This window comes from Herpailurus yagouaroundi, unplaced genomic scaffold (assembly GCF_014898765.1).
Source record: "Herpailurus yagouaroundi ecotype Mexico unplaced genomic scaffold, PumYag 141, whole genome shotgun sequence".
In the NCBI taxonomy this organism is placed as follows: domain Eukaryota; kingdom Metazoa; phylum Chordata; class Mammalia; order Carnivora; family Felidae; genus Herpailurus; species Herpailurus yagouaroundi.
In genome coordinates, this window is record NW_024412396.1 from 14,080,965 (window position 1) to 14,099,308 (window position 18,344).

At 33.6% G+C, this 18,344-nt stretch overlaps 1 protein-coding gene across 13 annotated transcripts in view; it reads right to left on the reverse strand.

The window, feature by feature from the left end:
* Positions 1-18,344, reverse strand: part of RALGAPA1 (Ral GTPase activating protein catalytic subunit alpha 1) — a 278,603-nt gene that overhangs the window by 171,802 nt on the left and 88,457 nt on the right. For all 13 annotated transcript variants that reach the window (XM_040476948.1, XM_040476949.1, XM_040476947.1 and 10 more), the window contains exons 12-16: positions 15,229-15,366; positions 10,193-10,341; positions 7,273-7,402; positions 5,073-5,310; positions 3,883-4,044 (exon numbers count right to left, since the gene is read on the reverse strand). In XM_040476948.1, coding sequence (XP_040332882.1) covers positions 3,883-4,044; positions 5,073-5,310; positions 7,273-7,402; positions 10,193-10,341; positions 15,229-15,366 — 817 coding nt within the window. The remainder of the gene's footprint in view (positions 1-3,882; positions 4,045-5,072; positions 5,311-7,272; positions 7,403-10,192; positions 10,342-15,228; positions 15,367-18,344) is intronic.

The following is an 18,344-nucleotide window of genomic DNA, read 5'->3' on the forward strand; positions in this document are numbered from 1 at the left end:
TGAACAAAATAATTAAAAATCCCTCCTTTTGCAAACCTTACAATCTATTTTTAGTGGATTATATGTTTTTTATGTCAGCCTCCCAACTTTTCAAACACACAACTATATCCTCTTATCTTTATAATCCTAGTGCTTGGCATATATGAGCTCAACAAAGCTTTACTGAATGAATACTCTATTTGGGGAGTCCAGCATAATTATGTAAAAAACAACAGTTTTAGTTGTGAACATATGGAGGAGAAAATCAAAGAAAGTATTCACAGAAAACTAAATATATGTCATAGCTTATAACTATACATTTTTCAAAAACTTTATTAATGTTGGCAAATAAAGATTCTTTAAGAGAAGCTTTTAAGTAAATTTATGTGCAGCAAAACATGGAGGATTGGATTATATTAATGGCAACAATCTGCCTTCGGTGTATGGTTTGTCAAGTAATATGTTAAAGATAACTGTATTTTGGGGTGCCTGGAAGGCTCAGTCTGTTGAGTGTCCAACTTCCCCTCCGGTCGTGATCTCACAGTTTGTGAATTCAAGCCCTGCGTCAGGCTCTCTGCTTTTAGTGTGGAACTTGCTTTAGGTTTCTGTCCCCCTCTCTTCTGCACCTCCCCTGTTCTCTTTCTCTCAAAAATAAACATTAAAAAAAAAAAAAGTAACTATTTTAGAATTGAACTCACATACAAAATGTCAGAATCTCGTCTTATGTGTTTTCCTACTAGTTTCTTCTCCTTAAGAAAATGACACAGTTTTACAATCTAATGTGAAACACAGCTATGCAGACTTCAAGATCATCATTCATTCAATCTTACTAGGGCAAAGACACAAACATATAGGCAAAATATGTAGTGGTTATTAACACAAAAGATTAAAATACCATCTACAATTATAATCAGATGTGACTTTTAGAGATACTTATTTTAAAATTACATTGATTCTTTTAAAATTGAGGAGGGCTCCTTTTGGGATGAGCACTGGGTGTTGTATGGAAACCAATTTGACAATAAATTTCATATATAAATAAAAAAAAAAAAGGAAAACTAATTTGATTCAATTTTCAATTCTATAGAAGAATTACAAGTTTTCTTCTATTTTTTCCCCCTTAAGTTACATAATTCCTTGGAGATTACAACTCCTCCTGTTCCTTCTTTCCTATCACCAACTTGAAGAGCCTGAGCATTTCCCTCGGAACTTTCTACAAACACAGTGGTTCAAGTATGTTATGATTCTGAATGAATTCTACACAAATGTACCCCTCTATTTTTCATTATACTATAAGTCTTTTACATACCTAAAATTTTGCCTAGTGCCTCACAACCGTGTAACCTGCACTATAGAAAGTTATTTACAATGAATTAGCTACTGGGATTTTGAGGGATTTACTAATCTAAAGCTTAAGTCAGAAATCTCTATTAAGCCACTGAAATTCCAACTGCCACATACATTCTTAAGCCACATGCATGAGTGATTTTAAATCTGTAATATGTGTTTTATGTAGATGAAAGGGCAGTATGAAAAATATAACATCAAAAAGTAAAAACAAATTTTCAAACATATAAGCTGTCAATTTTTGAAGGCTTCTTATCTTTACCCTTCTCAAAAAGGTGAATAAAAAATAAAAATAGACACACTCCACATAAATTCATCTTGGATCATAAAATATACACATTATGTCAAAAACTGTGATCTTCACTAGAGAATTCCCACGCAGCATACAAAATTCATGAACAGCAAATGTAACACATCACTAAAAGCACACAAACACAAAACAAATAGGAGGAAGGCAAATCTGGCCTTTTCTCATTTCTAAAATGTAATACATATTTCTCCGTTTTTATAATTAAATAAAATTCACATCATACATACATGTCTGTCCACTGGCAGAAATACATTTATAAGTGCCCAAACTTAGGCGCAATATTATAATAAACATAAACCAAGAGGAAAATCTGAAAACAGAAACAGTGATATATTTGTTCCAACAGTCGAATACCAGCTCCTAAATCATAACTATAAACACATTATTACTTCTCACGAATGTATTCTAAAGTAAGTCCTAAATTCACTGCATCCTTTAATGTGTTGGCATAAGCAAAACCTTAGATAGGAGTAGTGATGAGGGACTTACTAAAATGTATACACTCTCTCAGAAATTTAATTTTTAACTGTGTACATTCACTATGAACATAAAAAAATTTTTTTAAGAAAATATATATCCAAACACTATCCTAAATTAATCTGCTGCCCTTTTCAGTATTCTCCAACTTTACGCAGGCACCTTTCTTGACAAAATTCTTAATGCTTCAACTTTTTATTTGATAGGTTTGTCAATGAACAGGCCAGATAAAGTTGTTCTGACATAGGTACCAGAAAGTATTCATAGTCAGGCATGAATTTAAGAGGAGTATTTTACTCATTATATGCTCTTTAAAGATTAGAAATATGCCAACATGTTAATAATTATCTCATTGATGCTTCTTAAAAATTTTTTTACATTTTAAATTTTACATTCCACACTAAGCATAAATTACTACTATAATCAGAAAAATTATATAAGGAACTTTGAAAAAAATACAAGCTTTAAGTAAAACAGTAAAATTTTAAACTTAAAAGAACAATTCTGTCCTAAACAATACACAAATATTTTCATTAAATGTGACATTAATATAAAATGAAGACAGACATTTCAGATGTAACCAATATCTTCCTAAGAATCTCAAAGTGATTCTATACCAAACTTTAAATATTCTATCAATTTTAATTCATCAATATCCTTTTTCCTTGTATCATTTTTTGTTCTTCTTGCTTGACACAGACAATTAATATAATTCTATACTTATTTTATAGGCAGAAAACAATTGTGAAAATATAATTCTTTTGAAGGATTTAAAATTAACCATTATTTTTAATTCTTTTAACTTTCTTTAAAATTAATAGTGCTTTTCACTGATTACCATCAAATATAGATACATTTCCACAAAAAATGCTCCTGCCATAAAAATCATAAATTGTAAAGCCTAAGGTAACTTCAAGCTATTTTGTTTCAGGCATAGAAGGTATTATCATTCCCATTACACAGATGAAGTAAATAAAGCCTAGAAAGTTCAGTAAATTGTTTAAGATTATCTAGCTATTCAGTGATGAAGGAGAGTGAAAAAAGAGATTAGGGCAAAGCCTGCTAGCCTGCTTATTTTTCATTTCGGCACTCTTTCTATTACAATTCAGACCAAGTTATAAGTCTCTGAGAGCAAAAGGAGTAAGATGGTAGCTAGGTCCAGAATATACTGAGTGATCCTACATCCATGGGAAATTCTTCCCATCATTGCTCCTTTGCTGCTATTTCCAAGATTATAAACTTTCTTCCATGTCTGTTAAGAGCAGCAAGGAACTTAGCAATAGACTCCAACTTGGTCTCAGGTATCTGCAATTAGAGAGCATAAATTCCTAGTTGAAAGTTTTTTTTAAGCCAGTCTAATTATATAATTGTAGCACTGAAAGGCTACACTGAAAATTAGCTACCCTAATTTTCCATGTTTGTGAGCATCTTCATTTATAAGAAAGTATACCAGTTAATGCATTAGTTCTGTAAAGTGAATCACAGTTTTACTTCTTCAATTCTGCAAAATAACAGTTTAAGATTATAGATACCTACAGTAAAATAAACTACATAAAAACGATGATGTAAAATAGATCTTAACAGCATAAAGGGATAACACAGCATGTCATCAGACTCTAAGTAGTACTGAAAAAAAGGTTTTGCTACAGAAGTTTTTTCTTTAACAACAAAAGTTAACTGGTAAGAAAACTACATACTTACATACATTGTTACTAAGGACTACAAACATATCGCCCTATACAAGTCTCATTATTTTAAAGAGTACATACCAACAGTTTTTTGCCGTACTATACTCCTTGCCTTTTCAGTTCCTGGGGACCCAGTAGTTGTTGCACTTCTCTGTCTCATTGGGGCTTGGCCAGGCTGATCACGACTCCATCCTCTAGAAAATGACTTGTCAACTGAAACTTTCTGAAATTCATGTCCAACTCCTAGAAATGTAGATTTTCAATCTAAGTATACTGTCACCTGATCAATAATCTCTTCAAATTATGTGGGCTACCTTGTCTCAGATCTCAGGTTTACTCACATTGTATTATAAAGTATCAAGTTAAATGCTTGTGTGCTGTTAAGGCTTTTTTGAACCTCATCTTACTTCACATTCCAAAACTGATACAGAATTCTACAAATACACCATCAAAAATAAACTATTATTAAATCCTCTGCCATCCACTTGGCTCCATTACAAAAGAAACATTTGGACAAGCAAAAAAGGTTAAGAGATGAGCTAACCAAAAGCCATCCTGTGGTCGAAGTTAATAAATCTCTTATCTGCCAATAATAGTCCCTTGGGAAATAAATAGCCCAGGAAAAAGTAGTTTGGTCACATAATTAACTACCATGGGCTACTGTTAAATATGAAATGTGACTCAGATATAATCTCTAGCTACCAACTAATTATTACGAACGAAAAATACTAATACATCAAGGATTATAAAAACATGTATTAACAATATAATCACTATGTCCTGTCCCCCTCCCCCTTTGTAACACTCACTAGATACATAATCTACATCTAGGGAATGTTTGCTTTTAGTTAAAACTAAGAAAATGCTTTCAAAACAATTTTCCAAATAATTCTTTTTAAATAGAGTAATATGAAATCACCTAAACTCTAACAAAAAAATCCCATATAATAAAAAGGAAGAGTATTTTGGTTAATTATTAAAAATAAAATATTTAAGATTCTAAATTATTTATTTAAATTTTAGCTAGACATGTACAGAACACTTTATTTCTCATCAAAATTAGTAATTATTTTAAGTTTCTTCAAGAAAAATTAAAGGCACTTATATGTTTTATTGTTGAAAAGTTTTAAACTTCTGGGTAAATGCAAGAGGGAATAGTTCAGAGAAAACATGACTTTTTTATCCTCACCCATCTCCCTGGCTTCACCCATCTTCCCAGACCAAATTATTTAAGCAAATTTACGTGGAACATCTCTGTGGACAACTCTTACCTTTCCCTTTGTGCTTTTTTTGCTTCTGTTCACTCAGCTTATCCAATGGTAAATCACTGAGATCCAAACTATATAAATTTCTAGCTAAAACTTTAGTTAGTGTTTCCATAGTCAGTGACCACTCAGTGGCTAACTCCTCCCAATAGGTCAATGATGATAATACTGAGAGTAAGTCATCCCATAGTTCTCGAGAGATGTACACATTTAGATTTGCTTTGATCCAGGCAACGATAAGAGTCTATAAAGACAAATAATAACCATGAAATATGTTCAAGTTCAGATATTCAATTATGAAAATATTACCCAAAACAAGCAGAATTTTAAACCACATAATACCCATGATGCTTTCTTGGTACATAATACTTGTAAAAGTAATCCATGCAACCATTAGCATCTACTATTAATTTCTTTTCAACAATGGCCAACTCCCAACATTCTAAGCAATGTGGGCAAGTTATCAAAACTGAAAAGAAATATCCCTAAAGTTGTAACTATCCTTCATGCTGTATTGCATTAATGTTAAATAAAATAAATGCTGCTTAAAAAGAGTCTCCACACTACTAAGTGTTGAAATTATTGACTAGTTAATGGTTACTGAGCTAAATTAACCAAAACCTACAGTCTCAAATTGAAGATGAAAATCAGTATATAACTTGAATATTCCAAAAAAATAAGTTATTAGAGATATACTTAATGAAATTTCCTGAAAAACTGTATGTAAACTGAAGAATTAAATTAAGTTTAATTCTGAAGACACCAGAAGAATTAAAGGTGTTCTATAATAAATCCAGTCATAGAATAAAAAATTTATTAGTTAAAGGGCAGAAATTTCTGATCAGCCATTACTCCTAAGATTATATGGATTTCTACTAAAGATAGAACCTCCTATTGCAACAAGTCATACAAGTTGGTATGTATTCCTATTGAAAAAAGATTTTTTGAAAGCTTCACTCTATATTTTATACTAAAAATTTCACATGTTTATACTTTAAATATAAGCTGAAAATGAGCAGAGCTTATAGTATAGAAAATAACCAGTGATTCTCCATTCTAAATTTAAACATTCACACTACAATAAAGTTATTCCACATAGCAAGCTAAAATTGCCTTCCTATAGCTCTCAAAATTAGTTTAGTTCTAACAATTGAGAAATCTTTTTAAAAAGGGCTAATGAAGGGGATGCCTGAGTGACTCAGTAGGTTAAAGCATCCAACTTTCAGCTCAGGTCATGATCTCATGGTTCGTGGATTCATGAGTTCTGGCCCCACATCAGGCTCTCTGCTGTCAGCGCAGAACCTGCTTCATATCCTCTATCTCCCTCTCTTTCTGCCCCTCCCCCACTAGCTCTATCCCACTCTCTCACAAAAATAAACACTAAAAAAGGGCGAGGGGTAATGAAGTTAAGAAGAGTTTAGATAATAAATATAACTGGTTTCAAAAGATTATTCACTACCAGCATAAAATTTTAGGCAAATGAGCACATTTAAAAATAGTAATAATTTGAAAGACTATACTTATGGACAAGAATTAGATCTGAGATAGCTTTTATCTATGATATTAAGAACCATTTTACCCATGTATTTGTAGTTAATGTGTCATCTTAAGAATATATTATTTTGCTATTTTCCAAAGAATCCATGATACATTTAAAGTCAGTACTCTATCCTCAGGTTGGAAAACACAGTAATTCTTATTTAATCAAACTACCACTGATACTTAAGATAAAGACTTGAATAAAGTCTTATAGAAGCAGCACGATAAGTAAGAATTTTTATTATCAACTACTTTTTCACTACTATGGAACAACATAAAACAAAGTTTTGCTTTTCTAACAATGCCAGAGATTTGCAAACTCATAAAGCAAACAATCAGGCCATTACTGATGAAGCTCTCTGGCAGCTTTTTGCAAGCATGTAAATAAATATGCCACACAAGAGAGAAAGTTCAGTATCATCAGCCTGTTTCAATGCTTTTTCACAGACTTGGTATTTCCTTCACTATGATACTAGGTTGTGACTGTCTATGTACGGCAAATCGCCTATTTAGATAAGCACTTTTAGTTCTACAAAAGATCCTTTAATGTGAAATGATCTTTAAGTTAAAGCTTTTTTTCCCAAGGAACAAGTACAGGGCTCAATGAATCTTATAAAAATACATATCTGACCATCTATTTATCTATCTATTTATTTATTTTTATTGCCTGGAAAAGTGGTCCTGCAAGTCGACCTGCCAAGGTCATATTTTTTTTCCCCTGGAACTGTAGAAAAGCTTGTGATGGCATCTTCAGTACAGACTCCGTGACTCTGAGCAACACAAGCAGCATCTGTTCCCTTAAAGTAAAAAAATTAATTAATGTTTCCTTCTTGAATATGTTTTTGGTTAACAAATAACTTTAAAACTAATATTTATTATAAAATGCATTATCTTTCCATAACTCAAATATCAAATATCTTTCAAATTTTTAGAATTCTTTAAATGTTAAAATTAAAAATTCCATTTTATAAACTAATACCAGCCATTTTAAAACCATTTTTCATTCATAAAACCCTCCCATCAAATAAAAATGTATGCAAAGCTGATGAATTGGAGGTGAGAATGTGGAGACTGCTCCCATCCCCCAACCCCTGAAAATGAAGTAGTGACTGACTTTAGGGAGCTGTCTGAAGAACACTCTAGCTACACAATTTGGTTTTACCTTGATAACTATTCATCTACTTCATCTTTATAATATGGAGAACAAGTACACATCTAGAAGTGTACCAGGAGCAATGTCTAACTACAAGACATTTTAGGATCAATAGATCATAGTGATCCTGACAAGTAATCAAGGACCATCCTTTTTAATTTGGCCATTTTTTAACCCTTTATTCTCCTTGTGTACTCCAACTCAAGCCTATCCTAATATTTTCTCTACCTTGCCTCTTTCTCCTAGATGCTTATTATTAAGACCATAAAACTACCTTATTTGCAGCTGATAATTTGGAAACTGATTCAACCACATGTGAAATGGGTATTTCAGTTTGGGTATACAGCCAGGCTAACAGTCCAATTCCCTATCACAGCCTCCTCTTTGGTTTGTTTGCAAGCCCATTCCAGGCATAGCAATATGTGGGACAGTCCATGTGAGAAATGTGGCAGAGGCAAGAGATCACAGATCTAGATTCGTAATTTTTTTGGGGAAGGGAGGGCAGATTAAGATAGAAAAGTATCACTCAGTGAAAAATATCCTACATTTATTAACAAATAAATATATGCATTCATTCATAAGATAGAAATCAAAGTTGCCACATTTGTAATCTTAGGCTTCTAGCTTAGCTGTATGAAATGAAAGCTATTTGAAATCAACTACATATGCAATAAAGTATACATTTTCCAAATAAATCTTACATGATTTGTGGTCAAATCAACACTCACTCATCTATAACCTTTTACTTTGTAATATAATAGTAATGATTTTAATTCATAAAATCTTGTAAATTCAATGTAAATATGTGAGTAATCTCTCATAATACTATCACTTCTAGGGAACTTATAAAAAATTTTTTTTAATTCTAAAATCGTGTTCCATATAGCAGTTCTCTCACTTTAACTTGGCTCAACAGCACTGATATAAAGTACATTAAAAAAAAAAAAAAAAAAAGGGGAAAGGGGGCAGGAGACTAACAAAAGAATGGTCCAAAATAGTACAGTTACTGATTAATCATAACCTAGGCTCAGATGTCATAAGGACCGCAATTCAAATCTCAGCTATGTGAACAAAATTGTGTGCCTAAGAATCACCATGTAAAACAGAGAGATTATCTACCTCAGAGTTGCTACAAGCATTAAGAAAATGCATGTATAGTGCTTAAAGATACCTGGCATAGATAAGTGTTCCAATTAAGTTAATAACAAACTACTTCCAGATATAACTATATCAACGTTGCTAATAAAGAATTTTTTCAAAATAAAGTCATTTTTCCACATGCAGCAAAACATATATTAAGCATACTCTTTCACTAAGTACTCCCACTTTTTAAGAATAAGTCAAAGGAGAAAAATGATGTATGTATAAGGATGATCACTGTCTTGTCTCCCCCCCAAAACAAAATAACTACATATCCATCAAAAGATGACTGGTTAAGAAAATTATGGTACATGCAAACAGCATAATACTATATTATGACTATGTATATGGTTTGGTGAACCAAATATTCATCAAAGGGCAAAACAATGACTACCTCTTGAGAGTGAGCTTTGGGGAAACTTTAATTTTCTTTTTACAAGTTTTCTTCATTTGATTTTTACAATGAAGATGTATCATTTTTGCAAAAACTGAAGAGCTGATCTTTTCCCCAAAAGCCCTATTTTTCCATTCAATTAAACAAATATTTATAGTGTACAATACATAAAATTCTATGCTCACAAACATAGGAAATATAAAAACAAAGACAACCAAGATATACTTTTTAGGGCCTCTCAATTCAGAGATAAACAGACAATTTATACAAGTAACTTAGGAATTAAGACAATTTTGACAAGAACTGTAACAGGTATAAACACAGAATGAAAAGAAGTGAAGTGAGGGGAAAGAATGTAAGTAAGGATATGTGGAAAAAGGAAGGTGAAATCTAAGCACAGTTATTACAACAGAAAAACATGGCAAGAATTAGGTATTCTTAAAAAAGGTTCAAGAATGTGTGCAGGAGAAGAGCAATTTGGTAAAGCTGGGAACCGGATTCCATTCTGCAGGGTGGAGTTTAGGCTTAAAAGAGAGAAAAGTAGGCAGGGATCTCACTGTACATGGCCTTGAATGCCAGGTTGAGGAATAAAGCATTCTTATATTTAATCATTTCCGTATACTTTTATTCACACATGCATAATTTCATTTATTCATGAATGTATTCATTTGGGAGAGTGGGGTGGGGGTGTCCACTTTAAAATATAATCCAAGAAGGTTGATCAAAAATGTCTGAGATAAAGTGGAGACTATTGTCATCCTAATTATTACATTAAATATTTCTCCATTCATTAATAGAAGCCTCTACAATACTGTGACAAGCTCTGCTCACAGACACTATCCCTCTAAAAATTATTATATTCATATATACAATCAAAAAAAAAGAATAAATATTTTTTACCAAGTTTTTTTGTCCATTGATACTTGCACAACCATGAACCGATAAATGTTAAGAATGCGTTTACACATATCTGTGTGCTCATCCAGAAGGTTTTTAATTTCATTTGCAGGTTCAAGAAGAAATATGTTTGATGAGTTTATAATAAACACCTAAGACAAAAGAAATAATTAGCTATTATTATAAAATTAATAGCAAATTTCATATTCAGAGAAAAAAATAAATTTAGATGCTGATCACTGGGTGATCTAGACTATAGGTTAATTCTAACCCTATTTCTACCCCAGCTTGACATTTGAAACTTAAACTCATTAAACAATTGTTTTTATGTTTATCTAGACAAATAAAAAATCACTACTAGGCACCCAAGAAAAATAAACCAAGTGAAAAAAATAAACCATGTGAAAAACAGCATTTTTAAAAACTGAGAGCTTTATTTTTTTTTTTTTTCTTCAACGTTTATTTTTTATTTTTGGGACAGAGAGAGACAGAGCATGAACGGGGGAGGGGCAGAGAGAGAGGGAGACACAGAATCGGAAACAGGCTCCAGGCTCTGAGCCATCAGCCCAGAGCCCGACGCGGGGCTCGAACTCACAGACCGCGAGATCGTGACCTGGCTGAAATCGGACGTTTAACCGACTGCGCCACCCAGGCGCCCCAAAACTGAGAGCTTTAATATAATAACTCTACTGCTGTCATAAAATGAACCAATAAAAGAAAAACTATTTAGAATAAAAGATGATACCTAAATCAAGAACAATTTTCAAAATACCATCTATCCTTTCTTTTCATGTTTACAGGCTAAGTGTGTTTATCTGCTTTGGTAATAACAAACTGCATGAATAGATCATATACTATAGTACTACTAATGAGGATCCATTAATATACATCTTTAATTTATTGTAAAGAAATAAAAAGTTTGTTATAATCAAATAATCTTTTGTATTTTGTTATCGAAGACCATAAAACAAAAGTTATTATAAAACATAAAACATAAAACATAAAACATAAAAACAAAGTTATTATAATGGTTGAGAGGTGTGTACAAAGGCTCTTGAGGACACTTTGGAAGCACAGAACATTATATCTATTGTGAACCTTGGACATTTAGATTTTCTATACCCATAATTCTGATTTAAATCTCCTGGATGAACTACATAATAAAACATAGTTGTGAGAAAAGAATATTAAGCTAACTTTAAAATAAGCGAAGATGGGGCACCTGAGTGGCTCAGTCGGTTAAGCGGCCAACTCTGGCTCAGGTCATGATCTCACGGTTTATGAGTTTGAGCCCCACATCAGGCTCTGCACTGATAACTCAGAGCCTACAGCCTGCTTCGGATTCTGTGTCTCCCTCTCTCCTCCCCTGCTCACGCTCTGTCTCTGTCTCTCAAAAAAATGAATAAATGAATAAATTTTTTAATAAATTTAAAAAAAAGGTGAATAGATGACTTGGTAAGTCTACCAACACTGACCAAGTAGGCACAAATAAAAATTAGACATAAGATAAGGACATAACAATATATCCAGTAGAGAATTTTTACATGATAGTTTCAATGGATAACTTTATTTGAATAAAACTGAAAAAATTTTAAATGTATTTATTTTGTAGACAAACATAAATTGCTAAAACTAACTCAAGAAGAAATAAAAAAAGATGCATACATCAATAATCATGAAAAGACCTGGTTATCAAAGCCTCCTTGATTCATCCCTGAACACCAGGCCTAGACACCTTTACTGGCAAAGTTTTGCCTAGCATGGAAGATGATTCCTATTTTAAACAAACTGTTTCAGAGACAAAAAAAGGAGAACTACCCAAGTAATTTTTATAAAACCCTAATCCTGCTCTCAAAAACAGACATGAACTATATAAGAAAAGGAAGTAAGAGACCAATATCACTTGTGCCCAAATAGACAAAAGTACTGAAAAGATAGTGGCAATTCAAATTGATGAAAGTATCATCCATATTTTATGATCAAGTAGTATTTACCCCAGAAATTTAAGAATACCTTGACATCAGAAAAGTCTATTAACAAAGAATACCCTATAAACAGACTAAAATGGAAAAAAGGATGATCATCACAATGTACGCAGAAAAAGCATCTAGCACTTACTATTTAAAAAAACAACAACAGCGAACTAAGAAAAAAGGTAAAATTCCTTAATCTGAAAAAGAGCACATATCAAGAACTATAACAAATGATATAACAGCAATTAAACCTAAGAAGTACTGGCAAAAGCCAAGAATAAGACCAAAGTACTCGCTATCACCTCATTACCCCCGGAGGACCCAGTAAGTGCAAAAGGAAAGCTGGAAGGGGGCAGGGAGAGGATACAAAGGAATATAAATATGAATGAATTGTAAAAGGAAAGATAAAACAACTATGAGCAATTTGGGAGAAAAGCAGTCCAGACAAAAGAAAAAGCAAGTTTAAAGGACCTGAGGTGCAAGCCTACCTCGCATATTTAAGGAACAGCAAGGACTATAGACATAGAGTGGAGTGAAGAAGTGGGGAAGCAACTGGGTAATGATGTTGAGAAACAGAACCAGAGCATGTGGAGAACTTCTTACACTCACAGTGATAAAAGAATGTTTTTCTTCTCAAACTTTGCAGACTAATCCTATTGTAAAATACAATATAAACGAACTAACAGGAAAAAGGAAATGAAAAAAACACATATAAAAATATAAACACAAACTTCATCAAAATCAAGAGATATACTAAATGACTTAAGTTTCTAAATTCTTACTCTCAATTTTTTAATTATCTTATAGTCTATGGGCCACATTCTGAGGAGCCTTGATGTAAAGCCTTATAGACCATTAGAAATACTTTTGCTTTTATGCTTAGTGATAATGCAAAACCAGTGGACAGGTTTGAGTAGAAAAATGACATGATCTGACTTAACAGCATCCCTCTGGCGACTGTGTTGAGAACATACTGGCCTGATGGGTGGGCAAGAGCAAAAGCAAGGATACTGATTAGGAGTTTACTGCAATAACTCAGATGAAAAATTATGGAGGCTTGGACACAAGAGGTAGCGTGAGTGTTGAACAGCTAATAGATACGAGTATTCTGCATACATTCTGAAGATGGCCAGGATTTGGTATCCAATTAGATGTAGGATATAAAAGAGACACAAGAGACAAGGTGGCTTGAACAACTGAAAAACATGCTATAAACGAAACAAAGAAAACTGCAGGAACAGCATGTTTGCTGAGCAAGGTGAGAAGCCAAATTTTAGATGCATCAAGTTTGAGATGTCTATTAGATATCTAAGTGAAGATGCTACCTTGGCATCTGAATATTTGAGTTCAAGGCTCTTAGAGTTCAGACAAGAGGTCTCAGACTAGAAACAAAATTGGAGAAGTTGCAGTAAATAGCATTTAAAGCCAGAAGAATGGATGAGATCAAACAGGAGAATAGAAAGATCCAAGACCTGATTCTTGGGCACTTCAACATGAATAGTCAGGGAGATATGAAAAAATCAGTAAAGGGGCACCTGGGTGGCTCGGTCAGTTAAGCGTCTGACTTCAGCTCAGGTCATGATCTCACAGTTCATGAGTTTGAGCCACACAGCTCTTTGCTTACAGCTCAGAGCCTGGAGCCTGCTTCGGATTCTGTGTCTCCCTCTCTCTCGCTCTCTCTGCCCCTACCCAGATCATGCTCTGCACTCTCTCTCTCTCTCTCTCTAAAATAAATAAACATTAAAAAAATTTTTTTTAAAAACCAGTAAAAAATTCTGAGAAGTGACCACTGAGTTAGGAGAAATACAGGAGGGATGCTACTCTGAAGGCCAAGTGAAGTTTTAATAGGGAGGGAATGGTCTATTCTGTCAAATGCTCCTGACAAGTCCAGTAAGATTAGGATTGAAAAATGTACATCTGGGGGTGGCTGGGTGGCTCAGTCAGTTGAGCATCCAACTTCGGCTCAGGTCATGATCTCACGGTTGATGAGTTCGAGACCCCATCGGGCTCTGTGCTGATAGCTCAGGGTCTGGAGCCTACTTCAGATCTCTGTCTCCCTCTCTCTGTGCTCCTCCCCTGCTCACACTCTGTCTCTCTCTCTCAAAAATAAATAAATATTAAAAAAATAAATTAAAATAAATAAAAAGAAAAATGTACATCTGATTTAACAATGTGGAGGTCACATGTGGCCTTGACAAGAACAGTCTGATTTAAAAAATGAATGACTACAATGAACTCCTACAAATCAATATGAAAAAGACAACCCAACAGGATAAGGGAAAAAGCATACAGATAGGCAATTCATAAGAAGATGCTCAATTTCAATGGTGATGAAATTAAATGAAAACAAAGAAACACAAACTTAAAAAAATAAAATAACATTTCACATATATGAGGCAGCAAAATTAAAATCTAACTATATAGTGGGGAAGATACAAGGAAATGAGAACTTGCAGACACTACCAAAGAAAATGTAAATTATTATAATCACATTGGAGGACAATTTGGTAGTAACAGTAAAGTAAGGCTGATAATGTACAACTTCTCCAACCTGGTAGCTCCACTTCTGAGTATACAACCTAGGGAAATTCTCCCACAGAGTACAAAAAAAAAAAAACAAACAACCCACAACCATATGTAAGAATGCTCCATGCAGCACTATCTGATAGTGAGAAATTGGAAACAACTTAAAAAACATCAACAGAAAAATGAGTTAAGTAAAATGTGAAATAACCATAAATTGCAATACCAGAAAGTAGCTAAAATGAATGAACTACAGCTATGTATCAACAACACATCTCAAAAACACATTTAATACAAAAAGAAAGCACCAGATGACAGTACACCATGACACAATTTATATAAACTTTAAAGCTGTAATACATATATATTAGGAAGCAAAAGTTAAGGAAAAAACAAAATTAATATGTCCTAAGGATAACTGATAAACATGGGTACTGATTTTATTAAAAAATTATACTGTACACTGAAATACTTAAACATATATTTGAAATACTTAATGATTATTTTATTGTATTTTTAAAAAACAACCAAGAAGTGAACCACCTGCAAAACTGCCTGGGTACCAGCTCGTATGTTTTGTTCTGTGGCTTCTTCGGAGGCATTATGAAGAACATCTTGGTAGGTGCCATTTTTTGTCCAAGCAGAATTTCGAACATGATCAGCAACATCAGTCCCATTTTCCTGAAGAAAAATACCAAGTTTTTCATATTTCATTAAGAATGTTGCAACAAGATAATAAGCTGAAGAAGTAAACTGGAAATTATTGGGTCCTCCTACTAAGCATCTTCTCAAAATAAATGTTTCATTTGATTACAAAAGCAATATATGTTCACTGTGAAAAAGGTTCTTCCCATTGACAAAAACAAAAAGAAAACAAAAAAGTCATCCCTAAGAGTCAGACAGAAATTTTATCATTTCAGATATAGGGACATTTTTCTAAGGATATAATGTATGGATCTCCCTTCTGTAACTCACACACTTAAGAATAGGATTATATTACAGTTCTGTAAAACATAAATTCCATTCTAAAGTAAATGACGGAATCCAAATAACTTATTTTTTAAAAAATTTTTAACGTTTATTTATTGAGAGACAGAGACACAGCATGAGCATGGGAGGGACAGAAAGAGGGGGAGACACAGAATCTGAAGCAAGTTCCAGGCTCTGAGCTGTCAGCACAGAACCCGACGCAGGGCTTGAACTCAGAAACTGCAAGATCATGACCTGAGCTGAAGTCGGATGCTTAACCGACTGAGCCACCCAGGCGCTCCTAAATAACTTATTTTTTAATGTTTATTTATTTTTAAGAGACAGAGAGCATGAGTGGAGGAGGTGAAGAGAGAGAGGGGATAGTGGACCCAAAGCGGGCTCTGTGCTGACAAGCAGCAAGACTGACGCGGGGTTCGAATCCATGAACCATGAAATCATGACCTGAGCTGAAGTCGGATGCTCAACTGACAGAGCCACCCAGGCGCCCTTGGAATCCAAATAACTTAAATAAATCAACAGAAAACAGTTTCTATTTGTTTTACTTTAGAGTATTAAAATTCTTATTATCCAAAGACAGAGAATATTAGGTACTTCAAACCACTAAAACTGTATCTTTCTGCCTGAGTGTTAGCTGTCAAACACCTTGCAGACTAAGGAGTTCCTTTAAGTGAAAAGCCGCAAAAACAGACTGTTTTGTTCTTTTACTTATTAATTTTTGTAAGTTTCTTTCTAGCTATTTTCTGCTTTTGGTCATTCCTCAACATCTTCAAACAGTCTCTTGTTTTCCTGAATATTCTGTCTAGAGCTTATAAGTGCAATATGCAGGGGATTTATTAGTCTAATACAAACTACTCTGCCATTACCGAAGTAATGGAAATCAGCTCTGTCTGCACAGCCAACACAATATACCACAGTATACTATACCCCTTGTCTTAAACCTCATAATCCTATGATCAGATATCTACTGAACATTTCTTCCTGAATGACCTAAAAGCACCTCCAACTCAAAATACTTAAAAGTTTATTAACCATGTCCTCCCCATTCTTACCAACCCCTCTAGGCACCATAGGCACCACCACCAAACTTGCTTTTGTAAAAATTCCTAGTCATATGTGAATGGCAACTACCCTGTTGCAAAAGAAACAAACTTGGGACATCTCCCCACTCCTCATTTCTCTCAGCCAATTAATCATCAAGGCATATTGATTTTACCACCGAAGCAGCTCATATCTGTCTTCTCCCTTGTATTTCCATTGCAATTTCCACTGTCCTGGGTACTTATGTCCCTTCTGAACATTGCTAATATTTCTACTAGTCTCCTTGCCTCCAATCTACCTTCCATTCTGGGCTTGACATGATCTTCTGAAATATATAACTATCCATGCCATTCTTCTATTCATAATCCTTCAAAGCCTTTCCATTATCTATAATGTAATCCAAGTCACTACAATGGCATATAAATTCTGGCATACACATATAGTATGTACATACAGAATGTGTATATATAATATATATATAGTTACGTACAGTAGATATATTCAGGGTCTCTCACATCTTTGTAGATGCTATTCACACCATGTGGTTCCTTCCCTATTTGTTACATGCACTTCATATTATACTACCTCCTGTATGAAGACTTCTCTAAGCCTAAGTAGAGTTAGGTATTCCCTATTTCAGACTCTAGGATCATAGCAATATTCTTTTATAATATTTATTTTTCATGTTTGTCTTCTTGCTAAACCAGAAGTTATGTGAAGGTAGAAAAGATGTCTTTTCATGTTTGTATCTCCAACATTGGTTCTCCATGAGGGTATTACAATATTTTACAGGGCACTCTCGGAGTTTGCTGTCACAAGAATGGAGAATACCACTGAGATTTAACAGGATGAGCCAGGGAATGTTAAACATATTACAAGATGCATGACAGTTTGCGCGCACACACACACACACACACACACACACACACACACACACACACACGGTGTTACATGTCTTTTAAGTATCTCACAGATACTAAGTGAATAAAAAAACACATGTATAATTATCCTAATCTGTAACAACTCCATTTTATAATTAAAACCAAATTTTAAATCATTATTATATATATTAAATTTATCAGAAATATAAATCAGTGATTTATATTCACTGACAGCTCAGAGCCTGGAGCCTGCTTCAGATTCTGTGTCTCCTTCTCGCTCGCTCTCTCTCTCTCTCTCTCTCTGCCCCTCCCCCACTTGCACTCGTCTCCCTCTCTCAAAAATAAACATTAAAAAAATTAAAAAAAAAAAAAGAATTTATGCTTAAAGAATAAATGATACCAGGTACTCAAATTTCACTTCTCTGTCTTCCCTCCTCTTTTTTTCCTCTATGAGTAAACTCCAGTCTCATCATAGACCAGCTTATTCTGCACTTAAGGATTTTTTTTTTTACACTGCAATGAGCAATAGTATGAAAATTTCCAAGAAAGAATTCAGAATATTCTGGGTTTGTGATAAGTACCAAACTCCTAGAATAAGGCAGGTTAAGGGAGAATTGTAGTTTGGTAAGCATCCTTAAGGAATATGTATTATAACATTCATTTTTATCTAATGCCAGTTTTATATATTATACCTTTTTTTATTTAAAAAAAAATTTTTTTAACGTTTATTTATTTTTGAGACAGAGGGAG